The 19,137-nt window shown below is 38.4% G+C and overlaps 2 protein-coding genes across 6 annotated transcripts in view; one reads left to right on the top strand and one right to left on the bottom strand.

Annotated features, from left to right (window-relative positions):
• Positions 1–19,137, top strand: part of LOC141437335 (uncharacterized) — a 122,821-nt gene that overhangs the window by 91,300 nt on the left and 12,384 nt on the right. The gene's annotated exons all lie outside the window — the stretch shown is intronic.
• Positions 1,912–9,722, bottom strand: LOC141436955 (uncharacterized). 5 transcript variants are annotated; one of them, XM_074100105.1, is made up of 8 exons: positions 9,628–9,722; positions 7,396–7,496; positions 6,116–6,240; positions 5,734–5,853; positions 4,352–4,536; positions 3,626–3,745; positions 3,107–3,552; positions 1,912–2,772 (listed from the first exon to the last, which is right to left on the bottom strand). In XM_074100105.1, exons 2-8 carry the CDS (start codon positions 7,443–7,445, stop codon positions 2,532–2,534), a joined length of 1,287 nt encoding a protein of 428 aa, XP_073956206.1. In that variant the 5' UTR covers positions 7,446–7,496; positions 9,628–9,722; the 3' UTR covers positions 1,912–2,531. The 5 variants fall into 5 exon arrangements, with proteins under 5 accessions (XP_073956206.1, XP_073956202.1, XP_073956205.1 ...); XM_074100101.1 differs by lacking the exon at positions 9,628–9,722 and adding an exon at positions 9,456–9,617; XM_074100104.1 differs by lacking the exon at positions 9,628–9,722 and adding an exon at positions 9,036–9,121.

Genomic DNA, 19,137 nt, shown 5'->3' with positions numbered 1-19,137 from the left:
CGCGGTTTTATTTATGTGCCTAAGCTATGCAGTGTATCTTTAATGCGTCTTCGTTAATGTCTTAAATAACGGTAAGTAACCTGACAAGCCTCATTTGTTATGAAACGTTCGCGCAGGCAAATTTTCGTACTCCCCTTCGCGTAGAAATTAATTGAAGTAACTTAGTAATTAAGCGAACTAATGTTTCAAGGTTGGCTGCACTTTTTGCAAGGCTATAAACTTTAAAAGATCCATGTCTCGGGGTCTTAAGACTAAAGTCATTACCTACTGTTAGAGTTTATCTCCGCTTTTATTAGTTTGAACCAAGACAAATTACGACAGCTGATGACTGGAGATATGATTAATTACCTATGTTATTTTATAAGAACGAAGAAGAGGCATTTTTTAAACCGTATGTAAGAGAGACAATAATAAAAAAAACAGTAAAACAGTACCCCAGTAGATTTATTGTAATTGTACTCGTATTTTTTAACCGACTACAAAAAAGGAGGAGGTTCTATTTCCTGTTTTTTTATGTATGTTCACCGTTTACTCAGCCAATTGTGGACCGATTTTCAAAATTCTTTTTTTTATTCAATAGAGTATTTTTTTGAGGTAGTCCCATTGTCACCAAGTCAAGATCTGATGATGGGATCCTAGGGAAATCGAGGGTAAACCTCAAATTTTATAGGCACACTTATGACGATTTTGACATTTTTAGCATAAAGATAAGCATTTACATTCAGAAAGTATCATTTGGTGAACTGGAACTGATGAAGAAGACCGTAGATGACCATATGGAACTCGACAAAGCTAAGTTAGCTCGCTTGTCTATAAACGATCATGATTAATATACCTAGATAAGCGACTAAGAAGAAGCGTAAGTTAATGAATCTTTCGAACTGATCTGATGCTGATGCCGGAAGGTACGCAACGGAACTCTGTTATAAAACGTATTTGGGTTGTTTGGGCTTAATGGAATCGTTGTAAGATGTACTTTGGCTACGAAACACTAAAAAGTGAGAAATAAAGAAAAATTTGAACAAAAAAGTAAAACCGACTCCAAAAAAATAAATAAAAAATGGAACCGACTTCAAAAACCTTGAAAAATTTTTTCTAGGTACCTACTAGCTCGAAGTCGGTGACTCAGCACGATCCAGCAGGAGAGATTGAAACCCATAGTATGTAGGTGAGGTAGACGACTATTGTTCCACTCCTGCTGGCTCGTTATTCTTTTTATTTCTTTGGAGTCAGTTTTACTTTTTTGATAAAAAAATTCTTTATTGCACCCGTAAACTACCTTCACATGGTACAGTGGTACAGTCAAGTGCAAAGATATCGACACGGCCAAAGTAACAAAAATATTTATACTCGACTTTATGCAGTTAACATTAAGGACGTGTATACAATTTTTTGTAACTTTGGCCGTGTCGATATCTTTGCAGTTGACTGTACCAACATTTTTTTTAATATAATCAAATTTTGCAATTCGATATTTTAACTCATTTCCAATGCCGCGAGGTCTGCTCATGTGCCCACCACTCTGGATGGCAAACACGGCCTGTACGATCCCATTAGAGCCTGGCGGTGGCAGCTAAGGTGAGATAAATAGTCAATACTTTGAAAAAAATCTCGTATCTAAAATCAATATTTAAACAAAATTGAACCTTGACATAATGTTCATAAAGTTCACTAAGAAAAATTATCTATTTTGAGGTACGAGTAGTGCCGAAATGTTATTCATATATTGGAAGAGAAAATTAAGCAATTAAGCAAACAATTATTTTAATACAAATTTTACTGTAGTAACTATTTACTACAAGCAATACCCCATGTTAATAGCGAACAGCATTGGTGAATAAACATTAATTTAATTGGTAAACGGAAATGCAGAGAGTGAACTGTTGTTATTCCAGATAATGAGCATGCCTCTACATATACTCGTAAACTGTGCAATTTCCAGTTACGTAATTGCAAACAAATATTCTAGTATGAAACAAAAATATTAACGTATTCGTGGGTGAAACAACAGACAATTTAGCTCTAACAAATAGCGTAATGTAGAAATTTGCAGCTGCATTTGTAGCAAAAGGCATTAATTTTGCAGACAGTAAACAAGAAGTAAAAGAAAACAAGTTGTAGATTCGACTTCTAATATTCACGATGAACAATGTACATTACACAACATTCATTACAGTTTATACAAAACGAGACAACTGACAAACAAACATATACATGAGAAACAATATTTATTGTACAAGAGTAAAGCCACTCAGGGGTGGGGTGTGATATAATATTAAAGATTGTCGAAGTTTCCTCAGATTTCTTATTGCTAAAGTTTCACTTTTGTCAAGTGTATTGTCGTCTATTGGTTTCGCAGCTAATACTGTTTCCAATATACTTATTTATTAAATTACTTCTGTCTTTAACGTTACCAATATTTTCTGATCACACTGATTTTGATTTATGATCGTTGGAATTGGTAGATTTGATTTGGTTAGACATAATTATCTCTTCTTCCGTTTCCTTGAGCATGTTTTTTCACATGAGCTTTAGTTTTCGTTTACGGTTTTTGTGTTTTTAAGAATTTTATTTTGTGGATCATTAATAAAATTTACGGTCATCATCGATTCTGTAGCAACCTCTCTAGAATTGGAAGTTGTATTATCCACCGAATCCTGTATTTTGGAATCAAATGCAGCAATTCTTTTCCTTCGAACAGGTGCTCCTTTAAACTCCTCTTCGTAATCATCCTCATCCGGTTTTCTTCTTGGAAAATCATCGGCCTTAAGACTGAAAGTGAAGAAACCCTAATATAGTTGGTTATATGATATTATCGAAATAAAGAAATAGTTATTAATAACATTTTTATTAATATAGGTATCCCTATTGGTATACAAGAATTCATTAAAATCTATTTTTTTGTGTTTAGGTGGAAGTGAAAAGTGACGTACAATGCAGTAAAATACAAAACCTATGAACTGCTAAGCTCTAAAAAGTATGTAATCGTGTCTCTTTTGAAAGTATCATTAAGACGTGCGTGGACATACATAATATTTTGGAGACTTTAGCTGCAGTATATACCAAAAATTTACGTGTGAGAATATATTTATGCAAGAATGGGTACCTTGGTTCATCATATTGGTTAATCAAAAGACGCTGCTTGTATTTGTCGAGATCTTCTTTGAACGCTTTGACTGCTTTAGGAGTTTCTCTGTTTGGTGGTGTCCTCGACATCGCCGGACCTATTCGCTCATCGGTTCGCTTTGGTGTCTGCATTGCCGGAGAAGTGGATGGCCTTATGGGACTTGGTACTGGTGTCGGTGGCCGAGGCGGGAACGACGGTGGATGACCAAACTCATAATCCGCATCGTTGCTATCAAAGAAATTCATATTTTTTGTGTACTTTGGGATAGCACCTTTGGGCCACCCAGAAAGATCCATCCGAGGTACAGCGTCTCTTATAGGGTTGCTTGGCATAACTATGTCGTTCCTATCAATGTGAAATTTTCTCCCGGACAGCAAATCATTCATAAACTGGATTTTTTTATCGTATTGATCTGTTGTAAGTGGCTGAAATAAGTTGTTATAATATGAATTATACTCTGTATGAATTATAAAGAAAAGTTTTATAATAAAGTGTTACATTTTTATTTATTTCTTGATATCTTTTGACATCTGGTAGCAGTCCTGCTTTTCTGGCATTAACAACGGCTTGCATGGCTTTCATTTGATCCAATGATCCAGGAGGGAAGTTTGATATCAGCTGTAATGAAAATTAAAATTATTTTTCCATTACCTATCACTAATATCAATTTGATAAAATAGTGCCAAATGAATACTTTGATATTGACCAATGGAAAGCCTCAAAATCCGAGATTAACTCGACAAAATATAGTACAGTTGAGGTCAAAGATATATACACTTTAGTACCTCGTCGCTGTCACTTCATGTTTGAACTTTTTAATATTTTCAGAAGGCATTAAATTATTTATTTAGTGACAAGGTACTAAAGTGTAAAGATAATTAACCTCGACTAGACTGTACATTATAAAGTCAATCTGGACAGTCAGTGACAATTAATGCATCTCTTTTTTGCGTTCTTATTGTTAATGAGCATTAAAACGCATTATTTGTAATATAATTTTTTATGATTGGTTTTTTGGAGTCTTTTGTATTTTTTATTTCCACTCCAAACTTGTTACTTATACGGTCATCCCGTTGTATTTTCGTTATAATTTTTAGTTTTGTGAGAATTTGATTTTTTATGCGTTCAGAGCATCCATGAAAAAGGGTTGAAATCTCAAAGATATCTAAGTAAGTAAGTGTGTACGTATGAGTAGTTAGTGGAATCAGCCTAAAGTTTCCTTACTTCTTCCATCTTTGCCGCTTCTTTGTAGGCCGTGGTTGTAGTAGGAGGTATGCGCGGAGGTTTCGCAGTCAGCTTCAGGAGTGAGTTCTCGAACCTGTTCTGAGAGTCAGATTCGACGATGGAGTCGTCCAGACGACGGGCAGATTTAATAGGTTGGGCACTATTGTCTGCTGAATCTGACCTTACTGCAACAATTAAGAATATATAAACAGGAGTACGACTCACTGCGCAGCATGCTGTTAATACTAGCTTTGGTCGTCGAAAAATTGTTTATCGTTGCGAAAAGGGCATTCACGTTTATGTTCGATTCTTACTGTCTCCATACCAAATTTTATTGAAACGGTGTGCAAACAAACAAGTAAATCACACTATCTCCATACCAAATTTTATTTAAATGGGTGCAAACAAACAAGTAAATCAACTTAATTTAACATTTCCAATCGATTTTTTTTTGCTAAAAATTGGCTGTTTATCCATTTCATAATGCAAATAGGGAATATCTCTGCAATTTTCTGCCGTCAGAGTGCAGCACAAACATAAACAGTTTTTCGAGTAGGTATCTTAAATGTCCGTAGGATACCATAATATCATATTATTTTAATAACATTTTTGGTAATATAGCTCTATCGTTACTGGCGATGTAAATATCATGTTATTTTGTTAATAATAAATATTTCATGATTTCTATAAGTACTAATACTCTTTGGTCATGATCCGTCATGGCGACAAAATATTTTTCCACTACACTGCTCGAAAATGTGGTCATAGATAACCTCAATCCAATACCCAAAACTGCCTATATACATTTCACAGCCGACTCATTCATGGCTCGCAAAACACGATAACAATGTAACACATTACTTGTGACATTACGAAAACAGGTCGTATCAATATATGTATTTCATAATACGATACGACTTTTTAGAATATAATTTCTGAATTTCATTCCTGGCGTGCTGGCGTGCGGGAGGGGTGACACTATTTTTATTTTCTTGCAGTGATCGTGAAAAGCATAATGTTTAGTCTCGGCCAAAAGTGATGAACTCGTATTATTATAACTCGTAACCTAACTCGTTCATCTATTGCTTACTTTCGTGCCTCTACAACAATGTACTATAGCTTTAGCAAAATGAAGAGAACTATTTAAAGAGAGCTGATGCTGTCATGGCAGTTTGCGCTAGTGTCGCCCCTGAGCAGAGCTTTGCGTAATATTCCCTAATATTGAAGAGTTATCAAATATTATATTGTTATTTTTATTATATTGTTTATTTAGAATCAATTGTCCCATGATATTTATTTATTTATCTATATAATCCTTAATCGACGACTATAGCCTCTCTGTCAAGCATAAGGTGGCTTAGAAGAAGACAATATCGACTTACAATTTGTCTCTGCTCCAGAGCCAGGAGCTGCTGGTCCACCCCCCATTCTTCGCGCTTCCCCCTCCTCGGCAATCTCATCGTCGAACACACCCCGTTTGATGAACACGGAGACGTTGGTTTCTGAAAACAGTAATAAGTGAGTTTTAAGCGACTTAGAAAGGTTTATGACAAAAATAATTGGGTACCTACCAATCAGAATTTTTTGAATTCTTTTAGATTTAAGTTTTGTTGGTGATGAACTGTTATATAAATAATAGGTATGTTTTTTTTAGATTCTATTTAAATGTTTAAATAACTGGAAAATATACTATAATTAGGAAAAAGTTTTTATTTTCTTTTCGTGCTTTTGGATCCTTAGAGAATATCGAGACGTGAAACGTACCTTTAAGGTCAATGTATTCAGCCAACGAGTAGTTGTATCCTAAGGCAATGCCAGAGGTACAGGCAGTGAGGATGAGACAGCAGATAGCTGAGCTCACGCAGCAGGACATTATAAACACCCAGACCCTAAAGATAACAAAAAGATAATGATGATACGACTGAAGACAGCAAAATATAACATAGACGCAGCTAAGAGCCAGTACAGATGGACTGTATATATCAGCTCCAACGTAACCGCAACTGCCGACTGTCTATACATTTTAATCGCAGCTACCGTGCAGTTTCGTGCAGTTATGCCGGCTGCAATGGAACTGCACTGAAAAATGTATGGGCAACCGGTGGCTGACGTTATGTTGCAGTTGGAATGTAGTCTATTCTTTACTGGGCATAAGGCTTTTGCCTAGCAATGAGGTCCAGGCTAAATATGTCACATAAACATAAATATTTACATTGTCAGAATCTAGTCCCACCGGTATCACAAGGCGAGTTAAAATTCGTCACTTTGCCTTAATGTGCCAAAAGAAGACTGCCAAAAAAAAATACCAAAGCCCCAAAATCGATTAAAATCAATCATGATAATGGCTACGTAGAGCTTCTTAAACAGGTCATAAATACCATGTCATTTGTTTTTGAGAAATCATTCCCCATTATCATATAAAAACAAAAAAAAAACAAACAGAATACAAATCATAGTGAATGTAAAGCTTTTTAAAGAAATCTTTGTATTAAATCCCAGGTCTACATAAAATTACCAAAAAATAGGAACATAAACTTCAACTTCAACTTTTTTGCTTAGTGGCAATCGTTCGCTTTTGGTTAGCGTCCATTACTGCCAAGAAAATAAAATAAATAAAAATCAGAAAATGATAAATATATGTACCCACAATGACATTGTTGTAGTTTAGAAAGTAGATATATTATGATGCCTAAATGCGAACATTGCAAGTTAAATAAAAGCTTGTAAAAGGGTACCAAAACAGAGTCTCTAGCCTCATGTAACGTGGAAGGAAATGACAACCTTATAAATTTATTCATTTAAGGAGAACCAACAGCTAAAAACACAATATATGTAGTAGGAATAGCAACACAGAGTCAAAGTGAGTGCTTTTTATAAGGGAAAGAATAAAGACACAAAGCGTACATGTGTTTGTGTGTGTGTCTGTTGCTCGTAGGTCTGTGGTGTGTGTGTATGCTGGAGCCACGCTCGGAGCATGTTTCTCGCTTGTTTTGTGAGCATATACCGTATCTTTACTTATAATTATTAAATCATTGTGTGCTCACCTTTGAATAGAATCGACGAGCCATCCAAAAATCGTAAACAGGCAGCACATTGTGATCTACACACACATGGCTTTAGGCCCTACTAATACCTACAACTGGATCTGCAATGAAACAATTTTGCATGAAAAATACAAATAGGTATCAAAAATATGATGTTCGCACGTGATTTCGTGACTGATCTCTAAACAATCTCTGACTGTATCTTGTGTCTTTCAAACATTAAATTCTTAATAATAATTTTCTCAAGCTCAAGATGTGGGAAATAATGTCAATATTTATCGACAACTTAATAGACAGGCTGTACAGTTTCTTAAAAGAACATAACTTCTTACATACTTTACAATAATCCTCGAGTTTGGAAAACATCTAAATTTCTTAGTTACTTACGTGGAGAGTTATTCGGTCAAAGAGCCTTTATCAAACTCCTAGCATAGCAACTGTTCGCGAGCGCTTTGTGAAGAATAACTTACAATTTTGGTGGAATAGCGAGCCTTCATCTCATCTCGGTCCCTGAGATTGTGTGAGGGTTCATCACAGAGAATTTGTAGTCACACTACCGCTAAATTAACTACATTTATGCATATTTATATCATGTCAGGAACACGCTCATTGAGAGGCACACATGTCAGCGTTGGCAGTACAATGACATTGTAGCATAGACTAATCGTAGACTAATTAGATTTCGAGTTTCACAGGCATTTTAGGGATGCTTTTAATTTAATTAAAAGAAGGTTTGACGATGTTAAGATGCTATGGATTATGTCGGAAATAAATTATTATTATTATGATTAAATTATTATTAAAGCTCGTTGTCAGTTTACAGTGTGATACAAAGATCTTAGGAACTAACGAGGCTTTCTTGCAGAACTTTAAACGTTTCGCCGTTTGTATCGTTTCGCTGATTGTATCTTTTGTTCGTGGTTTTTACTTTGAATTTCGAGATCAAAGCACAAAATAAAGCTAATAATTATAATTTAATAATATAAATAAAATAAAGCGCCCTCGTGCAGCTTTGACTGTGACTTTATTACCAACGACCACCCATAATCATACGAAAAGTTTGGTGGAACTTGTTTTAGTTTTAATGTTAATTTGGAGGAATATAATAAAAAAAATGTTCCTCTAACCTCCCTCCACAAAAAGTTTCAAGCACTGTAATTGTCTTGTAATTGTAATGGAAAGATCAGCTAAAAACCGCTTCTGTCATGTACCTTTATTTTGTGGCGTCAATTAATCCGCTAATATGTTTAGCTCCGCTCCGTGAAGCCACAGTAGCTGGGAGTGCAATGAAACTCGCTAGTTGTACAAATTTTCTCGGTAGTGTAAGTGATACCTTATATATCCCCACAAAACCGAGGTAGTCAAAGCGTATATTTTAAATTAAATATGTATTTTAATTTTCACTTCACGTGATGTCATTTAATTTGGTTTCGCTTCTTCGACATCTACCTTAATCTGCTCCTGTACCCATCGGCGGCCTTCACCATCAACAGATAAAGTATAATATATGGTCAGTTACCTACACTTTAGTGAAATGGAACTGTTACTTCTTTCAACAATTTGAGAAAACAACCACGCTGAAGATAACCTCAAACGAGCTGGTAAAATAACGAGTTGCGAGTTGAACTGGGAACATTTACCAAACGTGTTTACGAGTGTTTTCTTGAGAATAGCACAAGTTTCCCACATTAGGCACCGGGTGCTTCTCTTCGTGGACTCCGACTCGTTGACACACATTTGTGCAAACTTTTACAGCTGACCGACTCACTTCACTCGTGAGTATTATGTTTCCTAGAAAATATGCGTGGTAGGGTTTTAAAATCTCGTTAAAGTGAAAATAAGTGCTATTCTGACTAGTAATATTTAATTTCACTTAAAACGTGTCCAGGCCTTTGTCAAGCTAAATGCGGGTGTAAACAAAAAATATAATTAGCTAAGTGGTAGACTGAACAGGAAAAGCTTATTTTTTTGTATAAGATCTAAGCGGTATTTAAAAAAATCTCCGAAGAAAATATTTGACTGACTATAAAGAGATTAAATCGTTAAAGTGTGCGGGTTACCTTATAGCTCTATGTTACTTCTATCGTTGCTCTCAGAACTGCTCTTTACCGTCCCTCTTTCATTAAACTCTAATTTCTATGTTTATTAATATACAGTCCAAGTCACCAGGTTGTAAAGATTTTGAAGAATTAACATATTTTTGTTTTATGAAAAAAAAAATTATTAACTCACATTCTAATTATAATTTAACTGAACTTTATTGACACGCACTATAATAAATTAACTCTTACTGCAATGACCGTTATTAACTCATTACTGCACTAAAGTGATGTAAGCATCAATAGCACTACGTTCATGATATGACCTGTGTTAACACTGTTTTGTTTAAATCACATGACTGTCCATATAAAGGATTGTATTGTTTTATTTGTTAGGAACGATATCATTGGATCTTCAATATACTTATTTCATGTTTATGTTTATTCTTCAAGTTAGATCCATTCGGGTGTTATCATCCATCGTTTGACGATCGATAAGGTTAGTAGAAAAGATACCGACTTCATTGAGCCCAATGAAACCCTGTCCGTGATATCCGCATGGTTTGCTGCCAATAATTTGTTACTAAATCCTAAGAAAACTAAATGTATTAAATTCTCGTTGATAAATTCATCTAGCTCGAATTCAGTTTCTAATATAAAGTTAAATGGTCAAACTATTGAATTTGTAAAATCAACAGTATTTTTAGGAATAATGCTCGATTCTAAACTACAGTGGAGACCTCACGTCACAGCAATCGCGGGTAGATTGAGCTCTGCTGCTTTTGCAGTTTGGAAAATACGGCAGCTAACCGATGTGGCGACGGCACGGTTGGTGTATTTTGCTTACTTTAATAGCATTATTTCGTACGGCCTTATTTTATGGGGATCTGCTGCAGACATTGAGTCAATTTTTTACAAAAGAGAGCAATTAGAGCAATTTATAATTTGAAGACGCGTGAATCTTTAAGATCTTTTTTTAAGGAAACAGATATCCTAACCCTGCCGTCGCTTTATGTTTTTGAAATAATCATGTATGTTAGGAAGAACATATGTGATTTTCCCACTGACGTCGATAAGCCAAAGGCTACTAGAAACACAGGGAAGCTTAAAGTTCCATCTTACAGACTGGTTAAAACCAAAAAGTCGTTTCTGGGAAATTGCATACGTTTTTATAATAAAATTCCAAAAAATATTATAAACTAGCTTTTACCCGCGGCTTCGCACGCGTAAACTATTCGGTGTGGTAGCTGCAATTGAAATTTTCGGGATTTTACAAAATTCCCCTGGAAATTTCCAATATTTATATCGTGGTCTTCATTGAGGTTGTGTTGTGAATAACTGTACAAAATTCAAGACTCTAAACCCAGTGCTGAAGTTTCAAAATTTTTCCCTATCCAAATTCAAATGCAAAATTCAAATTCAAATCATTTACTCAGTAAATAGGCCGCAATGGGCACTTTTACACGTCATTTTTTATACTACCAGCGCTTTCGGAAAGACCATCATTGCCAAGAAGAATGCGTCGCAAGAAACTTGGCAGAAAGTCATTTTTTCAAAATAAAATAATTACAAATAAAATACTTAAAAACTACAGTATACAATTAAAGAAAAAAATACGAAATAATAATAATAATAATACAGGGATGTATGGGGTCCCTTAGTTACAAAACTATACCGTGGGAATATCGGGATAAAAAGTAGCGTACTTATGTGTTATTCCAGACATACGGCTACCTACATCCAAATTTCATGCCTCTAAGCCTAGCGGTTGTTATTTCGACATTTTATCCCTAGGTATTCCGTGGGAATATCGGGTCAAAAAGTCGCTTATGTGTTATTCCAGACGTCTAGCTACCTACATACCAAATTTCATGACTCTAAGCCCAGCGGTTATTATTTCAAGATTTTATCCCTATCCCGGGGGAATATCGGGATAAAAAGTAGCCTATGTGTTATTCCGAGTCCAGCTACCTACATACCAAATTTCATGACTCTAAGCCCAGCGGTTATTATTTCAAGATTTTATCTCTAGGTATCCCGTGGGAATATCGGGCCAAAAAGTCACCTATCTGTTATTCCAGACGTTCAACTACCTACATACCAAATTTCATGACTCTAAGCCCAGCGGTTATTATTTCAAGGTTTTATCCCTATCCCGGGGGAATATCGGGATAAAAAGTAGCCTATGTGTTATTCCAGAGGTCCAGCTACCTACATACTAAATTTCATGGCTCTTAGCCCTACGGTTGTTATTTCAAGATTTTATCCCTAGGTATCCCGTGGGAATATCGGGTCAAAAAGTCACCTATCTGTTATTCCAGACGTCCAACTACCTACATACCAAATTTCATGACTCTAAGCCCAGAGGTTGTTATTTCGAGATTTTATCCCTATCCCGTGGGAATACCGGGATAAAAAGTATCCTATGTTTTAATCCAGGTTATAAACTAACTTTTCGCCAAATTTCATCCAAATCCGTCCAGCCATTTTAGCGTGAAGAGTAACAAACATACTCACTCACTCACTCACTCACTCACACAAACTTTCGCATTTATAATATTAGTAGGATGAAACGGATACGAAATTCAGATCTATTTATTGTCAAGAAGACATTAATATCTAAGGCGTATTATAAAGTTAATGATTATATCATGGACAGGGATATTTGGAAATAATTCCGATCCGCATTAGCGATCCCTTCAAATAGCGAACCTACTGTGTTAAAAATAAAGTTGTGTTAAATACTTGTGATGTATACATATCATTTAATAATATTGTAAATCTGTTTAAAAAAAAATATATATACCTCGTTGAGTTTCTTGCCGGATTCTTCTCAGCAGAGGTTTTTCCGAACCGGTGGTAGATTTTTTTTGACATTCATAAGTGCTTGTTATAGCCTAAATTGAATAAAGATATTTTGACTTTGACTTTGACTTTGATACCATATCGGTGGCAGAATGGATTGTTCGCCGTCGACCGATAATTTGCGACACTACACCACGGCGTTACCTACCATACCATAGGTAGATCGATTGATGTGGTGTAGTAAGTAACAACTTTACTGAAGATCGGCGGTATTTTTTTAACCCTTTATAAAATAGAGCAAGACTTTTTTTCGAGCCAATCTTTTTCACAATCTATCCAATATACGAGCGAGTACGCCACAGCAGCAGCGGTAAAGGGCCACGACCAAATTAAGTTATAAAAATATGCAATTGTTCGATTAAACAAAGGTATGTGGTTACGAGTATAGTCTTCGGGTTTGTAGGCTTTCGGTCGAATGTACTTTCGATCACGTACACATTCGGTGTTTCAATATTCGTACTTTTATTCAAAAGGTTGAGAATTCAGTCTTTTGAACTTTAGTACTTATGATGCTTCACAAACGTATTGAGACGCATTACGTAGTTTAAGGTACTTGTCTTTTCAATAATTCTATTTGCAAAAATGATGAAACTTTTTTCTCTTACTAAGACAGTGTAATAAATAAGCAAGACAACATGACGTAAATACATTACCTAAGCAACGTACCGCCAAACATCTGTTGTCCTTTGTAATACGTAACAGAGTTAAGGTCACATGAGCTGGGTGCCGTACACAGTGTACACGCGGTTAATAAATTAGATAGGCTTTCATTAAGGTCAAACGAAAAAGTCTGAGAAGTCTGAGAGGAGGCCTGTGCCCAGCAGTAGGACGTATATAGGCTGGGATGATGGTGATGATGAAACGAAAATGTATTAGAAAAATAATCTACGCCATAGTCACATTTTATTTCCCACCTCAACTTGTCGCCACTTGATATAGTCGTTAGTACATTATTGTTTGTTTGAGATAGTTAAAAGCTGCTTATTGCAATGAGTATAATCCTCTTTATTCGTAATCCCGTATGAAGGCGGTAGGACCTTGTGCAAGGTCCGCCCGGATTGCTACCACCATCCTCTTTCCGGTGCATTCGACAGTAAACTCAAAATACACCAAAACTCAATCATCATCATCATCTCAGCCTATATACGTCCCACTGCTGGGCACAGGCCTCCTCTCAGAACAAGAGGGCTTGGGCCATAGTTCCCACGCGGGCCCAGTGCGGATTGGGAACTTCACACGCACCATTGAATTGCTTCGCAGGTTTGTGCAGGTTTCCTCACGATGTTTTCCTTCACCGCAAAGCTCGTGGTAAATTTCAAATGTAATTCCGCACATGAATTTCGAAAAACTCAGAAGTGCAAGCCGGGGTTTGACACGACCCTCTGCTTAAGAGGCGATAGGTCAAACCACTAGGCCACCACGGCTTACCTGTACTCAATACGACCAATACTCAATACGACCCAATATCTAAAAAAAACTATTCTCATAACGAATGAAACCCAAATTAACTTTTTACCAAAATGAACCGTTCTCGATTTGCAGTTTTCTCAATATGGGCCAATTTCAAATGGATTGGAGCTTATAAAAGCCGATACACAGAAGGCTCCATTCCCAAAATACCCTAAATTTGAAATTGCAGAACACCCTTAATGATTCATTCACAAAACGGCCTGTTCCCAAAATACACTAAATTCTCGATTTTTATACCAAAGCCTTTTTAATGGAATAAAACCTCGTGTAAACATAACTGCCACTACAGATGCTACCTTAACATTGGCCATTTAAAAATGAAGTGTCAATACGAACCAAAGATACGAACATAAAAGGAATCGATGTCATTATTTATTGCTCGCTAATCCTGCCGTGAAGCAGCAGTGCTTGCACTGTTGTGTTTCGGCGTGGAGAGTAAGACAGCCGGTGAAATTACTGGCACTTGAGGTATTCCATCTTAGGCCTCTAGGGTGGCAACGCATCTGCAATACCCCTGGTGTTGCAGATGTTCATGGGCGGTGGTGATCTCTTACCAACAGGAGACCCACTTGCTCGTTTGCCATCCAGTCGAATAAAAAAAAGAAAAGGACGAAAAATCTTAAAAAATGTTTTAGTTATTACAATTACCTACCCCAGGTGCCTACCTGCCTAGGTGGGTACCTGCATGTTATATTTGAATCGAATATATAAATCCCTTTAATATATAAATACATATTCTGAAAAAAAACCTCCTTAGTAGACCTCTATGATCTTCAAGGAATATGTGTGCCAAATTGCAAGTCTCTGGCTCCATTAGCTTCAGTTGCAGCAGTGGTCAGGACATGTTCTAAACAATATATAAAAATCATAACTGACAGTTCGTTTGCCATATTAGCGATTTTTAGTGTACTAAAGCACCGGTCTGTTTTTTTAGCAGTTACAAAATTCAACTGCAAAGCTATTGAAAAATCCAAAGAATTCTTTCCGCTTCACAAGATTGAGAACCATCAATTCTTTCTATTCAAGTCCCTATGAGCAATCTCGAAGTAAATACCTACAGACAAAAGAAAATCTGTAATAGCCAAGTTGTTTGTTTGGATAAAGAGCAAAACAATGGGAACAACGCTCGAATGGAGTATTATGGAGTGTTTTATAATGAAGAAATCATACTTGAATATTTAATAAATAAAATATCACGGGACAATTCATACCAATGAGGGCTATCGTTTTTGTCTCACTAGATGGCGCAATGTTGCGTGAGGTTTTTAAGTGTGGCTTTCAGACTCTGTTATTACGGGCGTTAAAACAAAATTTAGATTAAAATCATATTTAAAACACCTTAAAACCGTACCATAAAAATATCTAGCAACCACAGTGTTGCTTAGTCCCGTTTTGTTCGGAAAAAAAAGGGAGACAAAAGTTTCCAAAAGACCAAAACTGTCTCAAAACACAGACATTCATTGCCCCGTAACGCATAATTGCCATAATTAATTCAGGTAATGCAAATATTCACAAAAAAAATCTAATTACAAATAAACCCGCGTAGCTCACCCAAAAACTATGAGATTTCACATTTCGGAGACCTCACGCTACACTAGCGCCTCTAGCGGCGAATTCATTCGTGATAGCCCTCATTGACCTAGTCCCAAAGTAAGCTTAGCAAAGCTTGTGTTATGGGTATTAAGCAACGGATAAATGTAATTATATAGAATACTAAAATACTTGATACTTGGTGTTTATAAGATGTTGTGAGGTTCAATGATTAGGTCAACCGATTTGTAATTTGTCACGTTCGTTCGCCTGAATAAATTATATCAAAGCTAGAGTGAGCACACAACAGCTCCAAATAACGGATGTTAAATACGATTGGTCGCGGGAATCACATATACTTTGCGGAATAAAAACTATGATATATCCTATGTTTTTGATATATCTTATGATATATCCTGTACCAAATGTCATTGTTAAACGTGAAAGCGTAAACAAGAAACAAACGTACTCACATTTATAATTTTAGTAAGGATTGTACCTTTATGGGTATTTGAAGGGGCGAGAAGGGGAAATGGAAAACGCGTACCTGGTTCGATGTACGGTGGCTGCAAGGTGTTATGGCTGCCGGTCTTACGCACTCCTCTTCTGCTCTTCAGCGTTGAACGCGCTAGCAAACGCGTACCGTAATGATAATGAATTAGGATTAGCTCGAAACCGTGGGCGAATGGCGGGATGGAGAAACGCTCTCGACATCGACCGACTCGAACCCTGTCGTTGGCTGAACTGACAGAGTGACAGTTCTTGACGTTTGTAGGCCTTTTTATGCCTACCTGCGTTTTCCAAGGATAGGGAGTATGAAGGATTCGAGGGTAGGTGACATGAACAGATAAGTTTACAAACAATACCGAACATAACCGCCCCAAAGAGCTACCGAGCTCTTTAGATGATTTCACGATAGATGATTTTGAAGTACTAGATGATTTGAAGCGAAATTCTTAAAAACTAATGGTTAAAGCTAAGTTGATTTTCTACTCGCGCCTTTTAATTGTCTAAGCTTGGTAAGGGGCAGACCTTAGCGACAGATCGTACGCATGTACCGGTACTAGTCCTGAGCTCTACTACACGAACTACGCCGTCTGCACCTGGACGGAGCTTGGATACTCGCGCCTTACGCCATTGAAGAGGTGGCAAATTATCCTCTTTCACGAGAACGAGGTCTCCTATTTTAAGGTTTGGCACGTTCTTGCACCACTTTGCGCGTTGCTGCAAATTGTGCAAGTATTCAAGCTGCCATCGGCGCCAAAAATGTTGTGATATCTGTTGAACGAGCTGCCAACGATTGAGCCGTGAGATTGGGGTGTGATCGAAATCGTATTCAGGCAGGCTCACCAATGGATGTCCGATAATGAAATGGCCAGGCGTCAGTGTTTCAAGATCGTTTGGATCGTTCGATGTTGGACACAGAGGCCTGGAATTGAGTACTGCCTCGACCTTGGCGAAGATTGTGGTCAATTCTTCGAAGGTGAGTACTTGTTCCCCGAGGGTACGCTTCAGGAGAAGCTTGGCTGACTTGACAGAAGCCTCCCATAGGCCGCCCATGTGAGGCGCGTACGGTGGGTTCATGTGCCATTTCACGCTGACCTTTGCCAGTGCTTCTGTCAGATCGTGTTGATGTTGGCGAAGAAAAACATCCACCTCGTTGAGATGGCGCCTAGCCCCTTGAAAATTCTTCCCGCAATCCGTGTAGACGTCGGATACCATGCCTCGCCTGGAAACGAATCGGTCAAAGGAAGCCATGAATGCATTCGTGGTCAAGTCAGATGTTACCTCTAGGTGGACCGCCTTGACAGCGAGGCACACGAAGACGCAGAGGTAGGCCTTAACCACCTTGGACTTACGCTGGTTAGAAGTCCTTATGCTGAATGGACCCGCAAAATCAATACCGACTCGGATGAATGGGCGTGCCTCGCGTACACGACTTGGTGGAAGATTTCCCATGAAGGGCTCCAGAGGTTTGGCCTTTAAGCGCTGACAACGTTGACACATAAAGACGCGGTGTCGAACGACACGACGCGCTGAGAGAATCCAATAACGTTGATGAAGAATGTTGATGAGTTCATTAGCTCCTACATGCAGGTAGAGCTGATGAAAGTAGTCGATGATGAGATTCGTCAGGTGGTGTCGCTTCGGCAGGAGAAGCGGATGCTTGGCGTCGTAGGACAGGTTGGAGTGCCGAAGTCTACCGCCGACGCGCAGCAAGCCTGATGAATCTATGAAGGGATGTAGACGAGCAAAATGGGTTCGCAGAGCACGATTTTCACGAACAGACTTTATTTGATCGGCGAATGATTCCTCTTGCGTCAACCTGATTGCTCTCTGCAATGCAGCGTTCAACTCCGAAGTGTTTAGAGGACCTGATCTTTTGTAGATGGGATGACGAGAGTTATAAAGAAAGCGCATCGTCCACGCTAACACGCGCTGGAGCCTGGACAAGGAGCTGTAGCGGTTGATGAGAGAGGAGGTTGGCTGGTTGTCTCCTGCGTTGATGACCTGGAATGATGACGAAGCTGCTCCTTTAAGTCCCGGTAAGTTATCACATGCCGGTCGACACTGTGATGGCCAGTCCGCAGAATCCTCCTTCAACCACGATGGCGACCACCATAGGCTGTGGTTCACTAAGTCCTGTGGTAACAATCCTCTGCTCGCACAATCCGCGGGATTAAGTCCGGAAGGCACATAGCGCCAAACGATGGATGGCACAAGGCCTTGGACCTGAGAAACCCTATTTGCCTCGAACGTTTGTAGCTTATGAGGCGGAGTACGGAGCCATGCTAAAACGATGCTAGAGTCGCACCAAGCAATCGTATCCGCTATGGTGATCCTGCGCCCCAACACCAGTGTAACGTGTCCGAGTAGGCGAGCGAGAAGCACGGCTCCTGACAGCTCGAGCCTGGGAATGGTGAGTTTCTGCTTGATTGGTGCGACTCTAGACTTGGCTAAAAGTAAATGTACTCCTATATCCCCGTTAGAGTCGACCACCCTGAGGTAAACGACGGCAGCATAGCCGTTTTCCGAAGCGTCACTAAAACCTACGAGCTCATAGCGCGCCGGTTGAGTACCTAGTATAAACCTAGGTATCCTTGGTATACTTAGGAGATGGAATCCATCCAAAAAGGCATCCCACGATTGGGTCGCTTCGGCAGGAAGTGGATCATCCCATGAAAGATCGAACGCCCATAGACGTTGCATGATAACCTTGGCGTAAAATGTAATGGGAGCTAGATAACCACAAGGATCGTAGAGCCGGGCTATGTTGGACAAGATATCACGTTTTGTGTGGCACTTCCCGAGGTTTGATACGCGATACACGAAGCTGTCCGTGCTGGAACTCCACTCGACTCCTAATATTTTAAAAATGTTATCCTCGTTTTCAAACCGAAACGGTGTTTCGAGGTGATCAGTGGGATAATCATTCAGTAACTCCGGGCTGTTGCTGGCCCACTTCCTCAACTGAAAGCCTCCTTGAGCTAGCACCGTCACTATTTGCTGTTGAAGCGCTCTTGCAGATTCCACATCACCGCTACCGCTGATGACGTCATCGACGAAGGTGTCCTCGCTTAGTACACGTGCAGCCTCCGGATGCAATTCCTTGTTAAGGGTTGCGAGCTCATGGATGACGCGCATGGCCAGATACGCTGCGCTTGACACGCCGTAGGTAACGGTTGTTAGCTCAAATTGTTGTAACGGTTTGTCTGGGGATTCACGCCAGTATATGGTCTGGTATTTGCAGTCTTCATCGTGCATTCTCACCTGCCGGTACATCTGCTTGATATCGCAAGTGAAAACGACAGCGTGTGTCCTGAATCGTAGAATTATA

The sequence above is a fragment of the Choristoneura fumiferana genome, chromosome 17 (genome assembly GCF_025370935.1).
Source record: "Choristoneura fumiferana chromosome 17, NRCan_CFum_1, whole genome shotgun sequence".
NCBI classification, from domain to species: Eukaryota; Metazoa; Arthropoda; class Insecta; order Lepidoptera; family Tortricidae; genus Choristoneura; species Choristoneura fumiferana.
Note: the sequence above shows the minus strand (reverse complement) of the source record. Positions and strands in the feature narration are given on the sequence as shown.